Raw genomic sequence first — 14,126 nt, forward strand, 5'->3', positions numbered from 1 at the left:
AGCGCCAAGGTGAGCCCGGCGGTTCCCTCCCCCGCGGGGGGTCCCTCCCTTCCTTCGCTCTGCGGCAATTTTGGGGGGAGAAAAGGGGGTAAAAACCCGGCAGCCTCCCTTCAGGCTGCGCAGGGAGGGGGGGTGCCCCCAGCCCACGGGTGGGTTTCGGCTTCGGGGCCGTCCCCTGACCCACGCTTCTCCCTCGGCAGGGGAAAGGCTTGTTCGCCACCAAGAACATCCGCAAAGGGGAAACCGTCTTCGTGGAGAGGCCGGTGGTGTCATCCCAGTTCCTCTGGAACGCGCTGTACAACTACCGAGGTGAGTGGCCGGCGGTGCTGGCACGTCCCTGTCACCTGCCCCGGCGAGGGGCCCGCGGGGTCCCCAGGAGCTGCCTGGTTCTCAACGAAAGGGTTGGGGTTTGCCTCAGCGCTGCCGGGAAGGTGGCCCTGCTGCCATTTCTGCCTCTGCGCTAGGAGAAGTGTTGACAGGTTGAAAACGTTGGGGTCGTTTGAGGGATGGCGGCTTCCATCAGCCCCTGAGGAAAGCACCACATGCCGCCATCGGGCACCATCTGCGTGGGAACCCCGATTTTTTTAGGGGTGTGGGTGCTAATCCCGGTCACACAACTGCAGAGTACAGCCCACAAGGGTGCCAGAACAAAAAACGAGGGTTGTAAGAGCAGGTTTTTCAACTTTCTTGACCTATCTAGACCCTGCTGTCTGCTGAGCTCTGTTGCGGGTCGGCGACATGGGGACGCTTGTCATCGTGTGGCTCTTAAACGCTTCTCAGCCTTACAGGGCAGCAGATGAGGGCTGAGGGGGGTTAAATTGCAGCAGAAATGGTCTTTTCTATGGAGGGAGCGGTAAGAGACTGGTGCCTCCAGCTTGGAGATGATGTTGGTACCAGTCATGCTGTCTCGCTGTGAGCCCCAGCCCCTTTTCTCACTGGTGTCCGTCTGTCTTGTCTCCCCACAGCCTGTGATCATTGTCTGCGGGCTTTGGAGACGGCGGAGGAAAACGCCCAGCGGCTGCTGGGGAAGAGCTCCCTGGTGCTGCCTCACCCGGAGCAGTGCAGCATCCGGAAAGACCTGCACCAGCAGTGTCCCCGGTGCCAGGTACGGGGTGCTAGGAGGAATTTTGGGGTCACCGACTCCTTTACAGCATCTAGCCCAGGCACTTGCATCGCCCCGAGATGGGCACCTGCCTTTTCCTTTTGCATTGCGATGGCTAAAGAGCTCAGATGGTCAGGGAGGGGGCACAGCTGGGCCTAGGACCCCCTTTTCCTGCTGCCATAGCCAATGCCGGGCGCTGTGCCCCTCGCTCTAGGTGACGTACTGCAGCGCTGAATGCAGGCAGGCCGCTTTGGAGCAGTACCACCAGGTCCTCTGCCTTGGCCCGTCCCGTGACGACCCCACGCACCCCCTCAACAAGCTGCAGGAGGCATGGAGGTAGGCGACCGACCTGCCTGTGGCTCCATGGGCAGAGGAGGTGGCTCTCCTGGGCTGGTGGGTGATGCTGCTGGGACCAGGGCTGAGGACTGGCCTTGCTTCGCATCCCTGCATGGGGTGGCTGGAGGGTGGTGGTGGCTGTGGGACACTGCCCAGCTGTACCTGCTCATTGGGCATTGGGTGTTGGCAGCACAAAGGTTTGGACACACGGCTGAGCAGTTCTTAATTTTCTCCAGTAAAGAGCTACAAGGCACTGAGCTGTGCAATCCTCACTCTTGCAATTTTATAGTGCTCTTGCAGGTCTCCAGCCTTTGGGAGATCCTCCTCGTAGCACCCCTGCAGGGACATAAATTGCCATCCTGGCTTGCAGATGACAAAATGGGCGCAGAGGCGAGAAGTGACATCCCTGACCCAAAGCTTTTCACAAACCCCAGCTCTCGCTGCAGTCCAGGGTTTTGTATGGGGTCCAGGCTCTAGTTTAACAGGATGGCAGGGGATTATTTGTGCGCTCAGAGCAGGCAGGTGGGTGCAGGCTTGTCCTCGCCCTGGATCTCCATGCAGTGATGCTGCACTGGTGGCTTCGGTGTGACAGATGAGCACAGGCCTAACCACAGAGATGGCAGCTGCCTCTGCTTCCCTTCAGCTTTTTATTTCCATACCAGCACTGATCTGCTCATCTTTTTTTCTTCATTCTTATCCCCCAGAAACATGCATTATCCACCGGAGACTTCCAGCATCATGTTGATGGCCCGGATGGTCGCCACCGTCAAACAGGTATGTCTGCAGTTCAGAGCCACAGCTGCCAGTGTGTGCTTTCCTCATCGCGTTGTGACTGTTATTCCTGAGGACTGATCTCTTCTCCAGCGACTGGCAGGGTCCTGCTTGAATAGATTTCAACTTCTAGTGGTGCCTGGTCATGGAGACAGCAGGCAGCAAAGGAGGGTCCTGTGTCCTGAGCCAAGCAGGTCTTTTTTTCCATGCCAAAATAATTATTCAGAACTGAACTTTTCCTTTGGCTTTTTTCTTTGGCCTGGCTTCCTCAGTGTTTATTCTGACAATGAATTACCACTGTGCAACTGCTTCAGGTGGTTCTTGGCCGGATACCTCTGAGCTCTTCAGGGCTTGTCCTCTCTTCCCTCTCTCCTGGCTGGGGAGGAAAGCGGTGTTGGTGCAATGCCTTTGCTTGATTCCTTTGTCAGGCTAAAGACAAGGAGTGGTGGATCAAGGCCTTCTCCCAGTTCTGCAGTAAGACAGCAAATGAAGAGGAGGAGGTTGTGCACAAGCTGCTGGGGGACAAATTTAAGGTAAGAGCCTGGCAACGCTTGGATGTGTGGAATCCCTGAGCCTGTCCCTCTGTGTCTGTGAGCCCGTGGGTGCAGAGGCCCTGTTATAGCTGGGATGGGAGACACTGGAAATCCCAGGCTCAAAGTGGGGGCCCAGAGCTCCCCATTAGGGGCTGGCTGACCTGACAGAGAGAAAGTCGGTTGCTTAGAGGGCTTTGGGCTTGTGGTGCTTCAGTAGGACATGCTGTACATGCCTGTGGTGGAGATGCTTCTGCTGTGGCTTGGGACAGGGTGATATTAGATGCTGAGCGGGTAGTTTTGCTGCTAAAATGAGCGGCTTTTGCTGCTCTGAGGGCAGCAGCCTCCAGCCTTGCAGGGAAGGGCAAGGAGCCTGACTCCTGACCCTACTGGCCTGTGCTGGCCCATCAGCCTGGGTCTGATGCGCAGTGGCGTCTCCCCACTCTGACGGTGTTGCCATGTCCTGCCAGGGCCAGCTGGAGCTGCTGCGATTGCTCTTCACCGAAGCCCTTTACGATGAACATCTCAGCAGGGTGAGTTGTGCTGCCTCCCAAATAGCCCAGGAGCGTGGCAGGACCCTCCACTTGGCCAGGGCTTCCCCTGGGACTCTGCCTGTTCGTTGCTTCCCCCAGAGCTCCCTGTGGGATTTGAGGTACTGGCAGAGTGGGGTGCTGCCGCAGGCTGACCTGGGCTCAGCTGCTTTCTCATCTCCCTTCTGCAGTGGTTCACTCCAGAAGGCTTTCGATCCCTCTTTGCCCTCGTTGGGACCAATGGCCAAGGCATAGGAACAAGGTAATGGGGCTTTCTGGGTGCTCTGGGCAGTGGAGATGTGGCACGAAGGGGATATACCGTCCATAAATCTATGCTGGCCTGGGTAGTGGCTGGGTTCAGACGTGAGGGAACTGGGGGGGTTCAGTCTGGAGAAGAGGAGGCTGAGGGGAGACCTCCTGGCCCTCTTCAACTCCCTGCCAGGAGGGGGCAGAGAGGGGGGATGAGTCTCTGGAGCCAAGGAGCCAGCGCCAGGCCCCGAGGGAATGGCCTCAAGCTGCCCAGGGCAGGGTCAGGCTGGCTCTGAGGAAGGATTTCTGTGCAGAAGGGGCTGTTGGGCGTTGGAATGGGCTGCCCAGGGCAGGGGGGAGTCCCCGGGATCCCTGGAGGGGTTGAAGAGTCGGGCTGAGCCAGCGCTGAGGGATCTGGGGGAGTTGGGAACGGTCAGGGGGAGGGTCATGGTTGGGCTGGAGGAGCTGCGAGGGCTTTTCCAACCAAGATTATTCAAGGGCTTTTCCAACCTTGATGATTCTGTGTGATTCTGTAAAAGAGGGGAATGGAGAGGCAAACTCAAAAGCAGTCCTTCATCCTGGCCTCATCCAACACTTTGTCATCCCTCTGACAGAGCTTGGCCACTCAGAACTCCCAAGTTTAACCCTTAGATCCCCCCTCACGAGGTCCACCGTGTGCCGATGGCCCTGTGGAACTGTGACACTTTCCTTCTGCTTCCCGGCAGCTCTCTGAGCCAGTGGGTACACGCTTGCGACGCGCTGGATCTCCCCATGCTGCAGCGGGAGGAGCTGGATGCCTTCATCGACCAGCTCTACAAGGACATCGAGAAGGGTGAGGCTCTGATGTGGCCGTGGGCAGCCTCAGGCAGTGCTGTAGGCAGGACCAGGTGGAGTTTCTGCTGCTTCAGATTCTCCCCAGGATTCAGGGACTGGGAGAAGTTCCCGCTGGGGACTGGGAAATGTTCCCCATGTCCGTACAAGCCACACCTGCTGATTTTGGCTCACTGCGTGCCCAGGGCAAGTCTAAATTTGTGGGCAGCACTACCTGTGTCAGGTCAGGGTGGCTGGAAAGCTGATCTGGAGGGATCCTGTGCAGAAAAATCCCATTTACACTAAATATTCAAAGACCTGTTAATGCCTTTTTTTCGCTGATGCTGCTGTGTGAGTACAGGGACAGACCAGGGAGCTTTGGGGGTGCAAATCTTCATGTCCTCCATCCCCTCCCAGTGGGGAGGGAAGGGTGCTTTGGAAACACCCAAAAGCAGAGCTGGCTGGGTGCATTCAGCATTGCTGGCCCTTTGTGCTCATGTGGAAGAGCCAGAATGGCCCATGCAAAGCTCTAACCCCCTCTCTCTGCTGCAGAGTCAGGAGAGTTCCTTAACTGCGAGGGATCGGGTCTCTACGTGCTCCAGAGCTGCTGTGAGTAACATAAAGACTGGGAGCAAAACTAGTAGTGAGGAGGGGAATGTCCTGGGCTAGACTGACTCACCTCTTCCTAAAAGCCTCTGGAGAAAGGGGTTTGTGCCTCCCATCTGTAGGATGGGGATGGGGTGGGGTGGGGTGGGGTAGGTGCTGCTCTGGGGCTTGGCTGCTCTCTTGGGGGTCTCCTGGCGTCTTGCCTTGTTATGAAGTGGCCAGTCCTGGCCTGAATGGTTGGATGTGATGTAGTCTCTGGGAGCCACCTGTGTGGTTTAGCAAAGAGACCATCTCCAACCTCGTCTGAGCAAAACGGAGCTGAACAAACCTTTAAAGGACAGATCTTTTCTTGGCGGGATCATGGGGATGTAGGAGAGGATGTCCCAGCACCCAGAGCTGTTTTCTTTCACACCTTTTGAGCAGGGCCTGGCGATGGGCTGCTGGGAGGGCTGGGAAGCAAGGGAGAAGCACAGCCCTGCGCATCCTTCCTTCAGCACCGGGAGGCAGGGATGGTGCTGTGTACCCCTGGGGTTGATCAGGACAGCTCGCTCGCTCCAAGTGGGTTTTGTGGGTCTGGCAGAGAGCCCTGACTCTGCCCCTCTGCTCTGCTGAACCTCCTAATCTCCGGTGTGAGCCGAGAGTGGCATGCTGGTGGCCCTGAGGTGGATGGGGTGGCCACAGCATTGTGCTGCCTTATACTTGGCCAGGCCGTGGCCCTCCCAGTTGGTGACACTGGTTCCCCGCGTGCCCGGGCTGCGCAGATGGGCAGGCACAAGCCCTCACGGGGTGTGTAGGGTGTTCGACCCTGCCTCTGCCTTCCCCCTCCTCCAGAGACACCCTCATGGCTGCATCCCCTCTTCCCCATAGGTAACCACAGCTGCATCCCCAACGCCGAGACATCCTTCCCGGAAAACAACTTCCTCCTGCACCTGACGGCTCTGGAGGACATCGAAGCAGGAGAGGTGAGACAGCGGGGCCCACACGATCCCGGGGTGACATCACACCTTGGCAGTGAAACCAGGAGGTTCACTCAGTGGTCAGAATTGAGTATAACTGTCGAGCAGGTATTTTGTATTAGCAGTGCTGGGGATCGCTCCACCACGAGTGCTGCACTTACTAACAAAACACTCTGACTAATGCACAGAAAAACCATACATATTCATCAGATTTCCTGGAAAAGGCCGTCTTATGCTAATGGATTCTCAGGATTCATTTACATAGTCTGAGCACACATAGTAAAAATAGAGTGAGGGTCTACTCCCCTCCTTAGTGGTCCACATAGTCTTCCTCACACTGTCAGCTAGTTGAACTTTAGGTTTCGTGTGTCCACATCTGGTCATAGAGTGACCTCATCCATCCTTCAGCTCGTGTTTGTTCCAAGGGGGTTAGTTTAGACCAGCTTCCAGTTGCTTATCTTGACACTGGCATCTTAGACACTTGTTTTTTAGGTTCCTGCTATTAGGGATGTACTCGGGGAGTTTTTCAGACTGTATAAGGCCTGTCTTATCTCCACTAGGCACGGAGTTACAGGTTTCAAAACATCTTACAAGTGGGTAACGACTACAGAGGAGAGTTAGGAAAAGAGTATAAATGAAATTATATACATTGCAGTAAAATACGGGAAAAATAAAAGCTAGGAAAACACAAGTGATGGTTAACTTTAAAACCAGATGTTCTATTTTACAGGTCCCTGTACATTAGGAATGTAAGGTGATCTTGTAATTTTGAGTACACTTGTAGCATCTTTCCTTCAGCAGAGGGTCCCTGTGTCCCCCACATCTCCCCCAGACCCCTGCCCCATACCTCCTGTCTCTTGCGTTGTCCTGGCAGAGGAATTCACACCTCATCTCACATTGGGGCTGCCAGACCCCAAGGTTCTGCCTGACTCTGAGAGGTCCTGGTGCAAAATCACGCTGCTTTGGGTTCATGGGAAGCAATTCTCAGCCCGACCTGTTTCTTTTTGCTTGCAGGAAATCTGCATCAGTTATTTAGACTGCTGTCAGAGGGAGCGGAGCAGACACAGCCGCAACAAGATACTCAGGTAGGGGCTGCTTGGAGGAACCTGGGGAGTGGGGGGACACCCCTTTGCACCCCCAGCTGGTTGCTCTGGGCTGTGTCCCCACTTCGGGGCCCTGTGTGTGCCCTGGTGCGTGGCGTGTGGTGCTCTCGGTGTTTTGTGGCAGGGTATTGTCACATCCCAATTTCTTGGGACAGTGACTCGGATTCATCGATTTCCAGGTCAGGATGAAGTTGAAACGACACCACGGATTCTTCAGTTCACACAACTTCAATCTTTATTCACTCACGACAGATCATTGGCATGAAACTTTGTCAGTAAACTTTGCATGTTCTGCAACAGGCATTAAACTTAACACTGACTAGTGGCAGATCTAATACCCCACTAAGCCTTAAATGTGCCCCAACAAGCCTTGCCTTATATGCAGGCATGTAGAATAAGAATGGGAGAGAAAAGGGGAAAGAGGAGAAGAGAGAGAAAGACAAAAAGGAAGATTGCACCAGTCCTGTTTCTAGTGTTGGTCCAGCCAGCCCAGGGGTCCAGTTCTGGTGGGGTGCAGTCACCCGGGGCTTTGACTCGTGTCCTTTTATAATTCCTTGCCCCTCCTTGTGATGAGCACTTGGACTCGTTAGGCTAATTAGGCATCACGTGCAGTTCATGCTTCTAGAATTCTTGCTGTTGGTACTTGGTGCAGTTTGTACCTTCATATTCTTCTGTAAATGAGTCGGTGGGCACGGGGGTCCTTGGGGAGTTACTCCCCACTCCCTGAAGGCGTGACCGTTGTCTGACCTTCCATGAAAACAGCTTCCCTGTTGGCTCTTTGCAGAGTCGCTCAAGACAGGGAAGTTCAGCCTCCAAAAAGCCTGGTCCCACCTCTGTAGGACCCCCTCCTCTCGCCGTGTCCCCCTGCCATTACTTGCACAGCCCGACCTTGCCACGGAAACAGTTTCCTTTGACAATTTTTTTTTACCGGATGGTTGAGACATGAACTGTGGTTTCAAGAGATGGTCACAGCTATGCATGCAGCGAGCAGTGCTCTGGGTGCTGCGAGCTCCTCACAGTCCCTTCTTACGTGTTGTGGCCTCGGGGACTGAGGATTTGGGGCTCCCCCTCTCTCTGCAGGCTCGCCCCACTCTGTAGTTGGCTCCTGCCAGCCCTTGCTGTCCTCACCCACCTTTTTTTTTTCCTCTGCCCTTCAAGAGCAGGGACTCCTGCTGAAGGTCACCGTCCCCATCAGGGCTGAAATCCCCCTCTCCACCCAAACTACCCCCACCCCAGCATGACTGAACCCACAAATTCCTCCGGATTTAACGTATTCAGCCCCTTCCTGGCTGCTCCGTCCCTGTCCCCTGCCCAACAGCAGTGTTGGGGTTGTCCCTTTGTCAACACCATCACTATTCTCCTTCCTTTCTTCCAGGGAGAACTACTTGTTTACCTGCTCGTGTCCCAAGTGCCTAGCGCAAGCTGACGATGCCGATGTGACGTCGGATGAAGAGGAGGAGGGCGAAGGGGAGACGGACGATGCTGAGCTGGAGGACGAGATGACTGACGTTTGATCCTGGCCCCGGACGAGAGGAGAGGGAAGGGACACAGGACACAGGACGGGTGGTTTGGGGGGAGGGGAAATCCTCCGAGAGGCAGCAGCTTTAAATATTAAAAACAGGGTTGTGCTGGGGGTCGGGTGGGAGGCCACATGCCGGTGGCGGGGTGCGGAGAGGGGCAGCGGGGGAGCCGGAGGCAGGCCCTGCTCCTGCCTGGCCTTGTAGTGTGCTCTGTGTGTGTGTGTATGTGTGTGTGTGTGTGTGTGTGTGTGTGTGAGGCTGTCCCCGTCCTCCCTGGGCACCGCTGACCCCCCTCCAGCTGCGTCTCCGTCCCCATCGGGCTGGCTGGGGCTTGCAGGGGAGGCTGGAGGGGAGCAGGGTCCAGCCAGCCCCTGGGATGTGCTGACGGGTCACCTCGTTGTCACCCCCGAGGCTGCTCCGCACTGTCTGTGCTGGCCGCGGGTGCGGAGGAGCGTGTCCTTCCCTACCCCGCAGGGACGAGGGGAACCCGTGTGCGTGTCCGTGTGTTTGTGCACGAGGGGTACTATTTAATGTCTATATTAGCACTATCCACACCCTAAGGAGCTGGGGTCCGTATATATTCTCCATTCCATGCCTTAGCTCGGCCAGCAGCAAGGGGCAAAAAGATTTTGCAGGTGGGACCGAGACACCTTGCGGGTAGCTCAGATGCCCAAAAAGTGGAGCCGAGCCTGGCAGGCGCCTCCCTCCTGCCTCGGCCCCCTCCTTTACACGATGCCAAGCCCCACGCAGCAATTGCCAGGCTTTTCTGTGGGAGGGGAAACCACTGAGGTTGCTGCTAGCCCAGCGCCCCCATGGGCTGTGGCGTCGGCGTTAAGCAAAGTCACCATCCAAAACCCAAAAATTTGTTTTGGGTTTTGCAGAGAGCGAGTTGTCCCGCCGGGCCCATCCCGCTGCTTCTGGAGGAGGATGTGCCCGAGCGGGAGCTGCCGTGGTTGTGCCCAGGGCCGCAGCGTGGTGCTGGGTGCTTCCCTGCACTGAGATGTCACCGCAGCCGAGCGTTGTCACCCGTCCCACGCTCTCTGCGCTGTCCCGCTCTGCTCACCACACGCCTGGAGGGAGAAGATGGCTCCAAGCGACCAACAGGCAGCAGGTTGGGGACGCGCCCCGGGTATTTTCCTCCCCTTTTTGGATTTTGGGGAGGTGTTTTCCTGCCGCTGCATCCTTCGAGCCTGTGACAGCTGGACTGTGGGACTGCGGGTGACGCTGTAAATGGGCACTTGTGACACTACCATCACCTCCAGCCCTGCACTCTGCTGCTTGTCCCCAGCTGTCCCAGGGCCACAGCCCCTTCAGTGTTCGTAATAAACCAAGACTGGTGACACGGCTGTATCGTTTGTACCCATAAACTGGAGGCGAGGGGCGAGTGCAGAGATGAGGGCTGCGACCCAGGGGCTGTTCCCAGTGGGGACACGGAGGGCTGGGGGTGAGGGACAGAGACGTGGGCTGCGATCCAGGGTCTGGTCCCAGTTGGGACACGGAGGGCTGGGGGTGAGGGACAGAGATGAGGGCTGCGACCCAGGGTCTGGTCCCAGTGGGGACACGGAGGGCTGGGGGTGAGGGACAGGAGACCCGCTGAGATCTGGGCTCTGGATCTGCAGCCAGTTCAGCCCTGGGGCTGGATCCCCAAGGCCATTGCTGCCCCGGTGTGTGACAGCCCCGTGCTGCACAGGGGTCTGGCAGTCCAGCTGCAGGAGGTACCTTGGAGACGTTTACTAAGAAAAACACCAAGGGATGAGATTTGTCACCTCATCCCCATGCCAATTAAAAAAAAAAAAAAAAAAAAAAGAAACTTCCCTTTCTCTAAAACTTGTTCACACTTCATTAGCTCAGACAAAAATATACAGATGCTGGGCGAGCCCTGCTAGTACAGACCAAGCCTGTATCTCTCTCCCTCCCATCCCTCTCTGGCTGTAACCCTGCATCCCTCTACATCAGCAGCACAAATTACTGGTGGCATCTTACGTATCGTTAAAACGTTACTTGGGGAAGTACTGGCCTGTTCTGGGCCATCTCCTCCCTCCCACAAAGTCACTGCAAAGGGTGCTGGGTGCCAGGTTCAAGGTTGCCACCACGGGGGCTGGTGGTTGCCCTTCAGCCACGTTCTGGTGGCAGCACAAAGGTTTCCTGGTTGCTGGATCCGGCGAGGCTGGGCAGTGGAATCTCTGGAGCGTGGTGGGATCTTTTCCTCAAACCTGGGGCCTGGGGGCAAGCTCCTGGGATCCACCGAGAAGTCCTCGATCTGCTGCAGCCTCCTGCTGCTACCAGAAGGTCCAGGGGGGCTGCATCATTTCGTAGGTGGGGATGCTGGTGACGTTGACAGGGATGGAGATGACGGCCCAGGGGAGCCCATGCTGCTCCAGGGAGCGTCTGATCATGTATCTGGAAGGATAAAGAAGTGACAGGCACACGTGAGCTGCCTGAGGTGGGACTGTGGATCCCAGACGTGAGCGTAAAGCACAAACTGGCTCAAACAGAAACTCTGCGGATTAATTATGACTAAATCCACTAAAAATCTGGCTCATCAGATCAGCCCATGAGATGTTCTGTATTTGGGAAGATGAAATGTCTCCTGAGCAAGGCACCTACCCGTCCCTGCCCAGCAGGAAGAGCGCGGGGATGTCGGCTGTCCGCCTGGTGCTGTCCTGGATCATCTCGATGTAGAAGCTGTCGTTATCGTAGGCGTTGTCTGCGATGATCACCGCCCGTCCGCCGTGCTCCTGGATCACACGCGTCTTTGACAGGAATGAGCAACCCCTGGGGCAGAGAAAGACAAATCTTTGGTGGCCACCGGCGGATCCTTAGCAGGTACAAAATCTTAGTGTCAGAACTCGCCTAGATATGCCCAAATCAAGGACCATCCCTGGCCCTGCGCCTCCCTCAAACCCTGCTCCTCTTGGGAGTCTGTGATTTAGACACAAGCTGCCCACACTCGGCCATTTTCTCCTAAGAAAAAAAATCATAAAATCATGGAGTGGTTTGGGTTGGAAGGGGATTTAAAGATCATCCAGTCCCACCCCCCTGCCCCGGGCAGGGCCACCTCCCACTAGCCCAGGTTGCCCAAAGCCTAATCCAACCTGGCCTTGAACCCTTCCAGGGAGGGGGCAGCCACAGCTTCTCTGGGCAGCCTGTGCCAGGGCCTCACCCCCCTCACAGGGAACAATTTCTGCCTTAGATCTGATCTAAATCTCCCCTCTGTCAGTTTAACCCCGTTCCCCCTCGTCCTATCCCTCCCCCTGATGACGAGTCCCTCCCCCCGTTCCTGCAGCCCCTTTCAGCCCTGGGGGGCCGCTCTAAGGTCTCCCCGGAGCCTTCTCTTCTCCAGCTGAACCCCCCAACTCTCTCAGCCTGTCCTCACAGGGGGGCTCCAGCCCCCCAGCATCTCCGTGGCCTCCTCTGGCCCCGCTCCAGCAGGTCCGTGTCCTTCTGCTGTTGGTGCCCCAGAGCTGGACCCAGCCCTGCAGGGGGGTCTCCCAGAGCGGAGCAGAGGGGGAGAATCCCCCCCTCGCCCTGTGCCCACCCTGCTCTGGGTGCAGCCCAGGACATGGGTGCCTTTCTGGGCTGTGAGTGCATGTTGCTGGCTCACAGTCAGTTTTCCATCCACCAACACCCCCAAGTCCTTCTCCTTGGGCCTGCTCTCAATCAACTCCTCGCCCAGTCTGGATTTGTGCCTGGGATTGCCTGACCCATGGGCAGGACCTTGCACTTGGCCTCGTTGAACACCATGAGGTTTGCACATCCCACCTCTCCAGCCTGTCTAGTCCTGTCTGGATGGATCCCTTCCCTCCAGTGCATCGACCACACCACACAGCTTAGTGGTGTTGGCAAACGTGTGGAGGGTGCCCTTGATCCCACTGTCCATGTCACCAACAAAGATAAAATGAACTAAAAACAGCTTTTCAACCTTAGCACAGGCTGTTTTCTAAGAGACGCATCATGAAACGCTCTGGGGTAGGAGCACCCTCCCGTTTTCCCTGTATATCCACCTGGGGTAAGTCACGGGAAGAAGCTGGAGGTGATGGTAAAACATAGCGATGGCACTGTCACCCTCTGCTCCCTTCCTGCCCCAGGGTCCCCCCCCCAGCTCCCATGCTGCCAGACATACCCCCTCTCCACCAAGGCAATCTGGTCCTGGATGAAGACGCCATTATTGAGCTCTCCGCAGGCTTCGGGGGGATCCGCTGGGACCAGGTGGATCTGCTCGTACCTTGTGTTCTCCGAGAAGGAGACAGGCAGGGGTGAACGAGGGGGGTTTGGGGCTGCTTCTTGCCCCCCGCCCCACCGCAGCCATCCCCAGTGTCCCATGCCCTGCTCACCCCTGTGCCCAGGGGTGATTTTGGGGAGATTTAGGACTTGGGAGATGCAGGTTGCCTCATTCCAACCCCTGCTGAGGCCAAAGGTAGGGACCAGCGTGTGCCGCCTTCCTAAGGGCAGGCTCACAGAAAGAGTAATTAGCTCAGTTTTTATAAAAAGCTTCAAATCACGAGGCCCTACAATGGAGAAATATTAGGATGGGGTGATCTAAACTGACAAATTCAGTTAATACTTACAAACACGCCACCAAAATCCTTGGCCGGAGTGGCGGTGAAGATGTAGCGAATGTCTCCAGGGCTCAGCACTTGGAAATACAAGTATTCATGGATGCGTAAACCTGGGTGCGCGCGGAGAGAGGCAAGAGGCAGAGAAAAGAAAAAGGAACATTCCTGAAAAAAGGGAAAATACCCAGCTACCGCTCTTGCACTGTGCCACGCTGAAGGGAACGTTACCCTTTGACAACGCCAGTCCCTGGGGCTGAGGACCTAAAATGCTGGATTCAGTCTGGGGTGCATGAGGGGAAGGGGAAAATGCAGCTGGACCACGGGGGAAAAGGGGTGACGTGCACCAAGATCGGGGTGCACGGAGGGGAAATGCGCTTGGACTGAGGCAGCCTGAGAAGAAATGCAGCTGGGATGGGGTGCAGGAGGGGAAATGTAATGGGGTTGGGGTGCATGGAAGGGAAATGCACCCAGATTGGGGTGCAGGAGGGGAAACGCACCCAGAATGAAGAACTGGATGGAGAAATGCAACTAGGTCGGGTGCGTTGAGGGAAATGCGCCTGGATCGTGATGCACCAAGGAGAAAGGCAACCGGATTGGGGTGCAGGAGGGGAAATGCACTGGAACTGGGGTGCAGTGATGGGAAATGCAACGGGATTGGGGTGCAGGAGGGGAAATGAAATGGGGCTGGGGTGCATGGAGGGGAAATACACCCCTGTTGGGATGCAGGATGAGAAATGCTCCCGGATCAGAGTGCACGGAGGGGAAATGCAATGGGGCCGGGGTGCACTGAGGGGAAATGAAGCCGGACCGTAATGCTCCGAGGGGAAACGCGTCCGGAGCGGGGTGCAGGAGGGGAAATGCAATGGAACTGGGGTGCACTGAGGGAAAGTGCACCCGGATTAAGGTGCAGGGGGGGAAATGCACCCGGAGCGGGGTGCCCCGAGGGGAAGGGCAGCCGGTCCGGGGTGCCGGGGCCGGCGGGCCGCTCGCACTCACCGCGGGCCGGGCAGGAGCAGAGGCAAAGGCAGAGCCAGAGCGACCGGCGGAGCATGGCTGC

At 56.7% G+C, this 14,126-nt stretch overlaps 2 protein-coding genes across 2 annotated transcripts in view; one reads left to right on the top strand and one right to left on the bottom strand.

Moving 5' to 3' along the window:
• Positions 1-9,853, top strand: part of SMYD5 (SMYD family member 5) — a 10,915-nt gene extending 1,062 nt beyond the window's left edge. The window contains exons 2-13 of the mRNA XM_026846887.1: positions 201-309; positions 966-1,105; positions 1,317-1,438; positions 2,143-2,212; positions 2,638-2,742; positions 3,210-3,272; positions 3,461-3,531; positions 4,244-4,350; positions 4,881-4,937; positions 5,802-5,896; positions 6,905-6,975; positions 8,369-9,853. Of these exons, the coding sequence (XP_026702688.1) occupies positions 201-309; positions 966-1,105; positions 1,317-1,438; positions 2,143-2,212; positions 2,638-2,742; positions 3,210-3,272; positions 3,461-3,531; positions 4,244-4,350; positions 4,881-4,937; positions 5,802-5,896; positions 6,905-6,975; positions 8,369-8,507 (1,149 nt within the window). The 3' untranslated portion in view covers positions 8,508-9,853. The remainder of the gene's footprint in view (positions 1-200; positions 310-965; positions 1,106-1,316; positions 1,439-2,142; positions 2,213-2,637; positions 2,743-3,209; positions 3,273-3,460; positions 3,532-4,243; positions 4,351-4,880; positions 4,938-5,801; positions 5,897-6,904; positions 6,976-8,368) is intronic.
• Positions 9,854-10,329: 476 nt separating this feature from the next.
• Positions 10,330-14,120, bottom strand: PRADC1 (protease associated domain containing 1). The gene is made up of 5 exons (XM_026846699.1): positions 14,066-14,120; positions 13,082-13,182; positions 12,637-12,746; positions 11,121-11,288; positions 10,330-10,913 (listed from the first exon to the last, which is right to left on the bottom strand). The coding sequence occupies exons 1-5, from the start codon at positions 14,118-14,120 to the stop codon at positions 10,793-10,795; spliced, it is 555 nt and encodes a 184-aa protein (XP_026702500.1). The 3' UTR covers positions 10,330-10,792.
• Between the last annotated feature and the right edge of the window lie 6 nt (positions 14,121-14,126).

This window comes from Athene cunicularia (genome assembly GCF_003259725.1).
Source record: "Athene cunicularia isolate RWA chromosome 4 unlocalized genomic scaffold, athCun1 chr4_part1, whole genome shotgun sequence".
Classification (NCBI taxonomy): domain Eukaryota; kingdom Metazoa; phylum Chordata; class Aves; order Strigiformes; family Strigidae; genus Athene; species Athene cunicularia.

Coding starts and splice junctions, on each gene's coding strand:
- PRADC1 (XM_026846699.1), bottom strand. CDS start 14,120: ATGCTCCGCCGGTCGCTCTGGCTCTGCCTTTGCCTCTGCTCCTGCCCG. Junction 13,183..14,065: donor CTGCTCCTGCCCGGCCCGCG/GTGAGTGCGAGC, acceptor GCGCGCACCCAG/GTTTACGCATCCATGAATAC. Junction 10,914..11,120: donor TTCCTGCTGGGCAGGGACGG/GTAGGTGCCTTG, acceptor TTATCCTTCCAG/ATACATGATCAGACGCTCCC.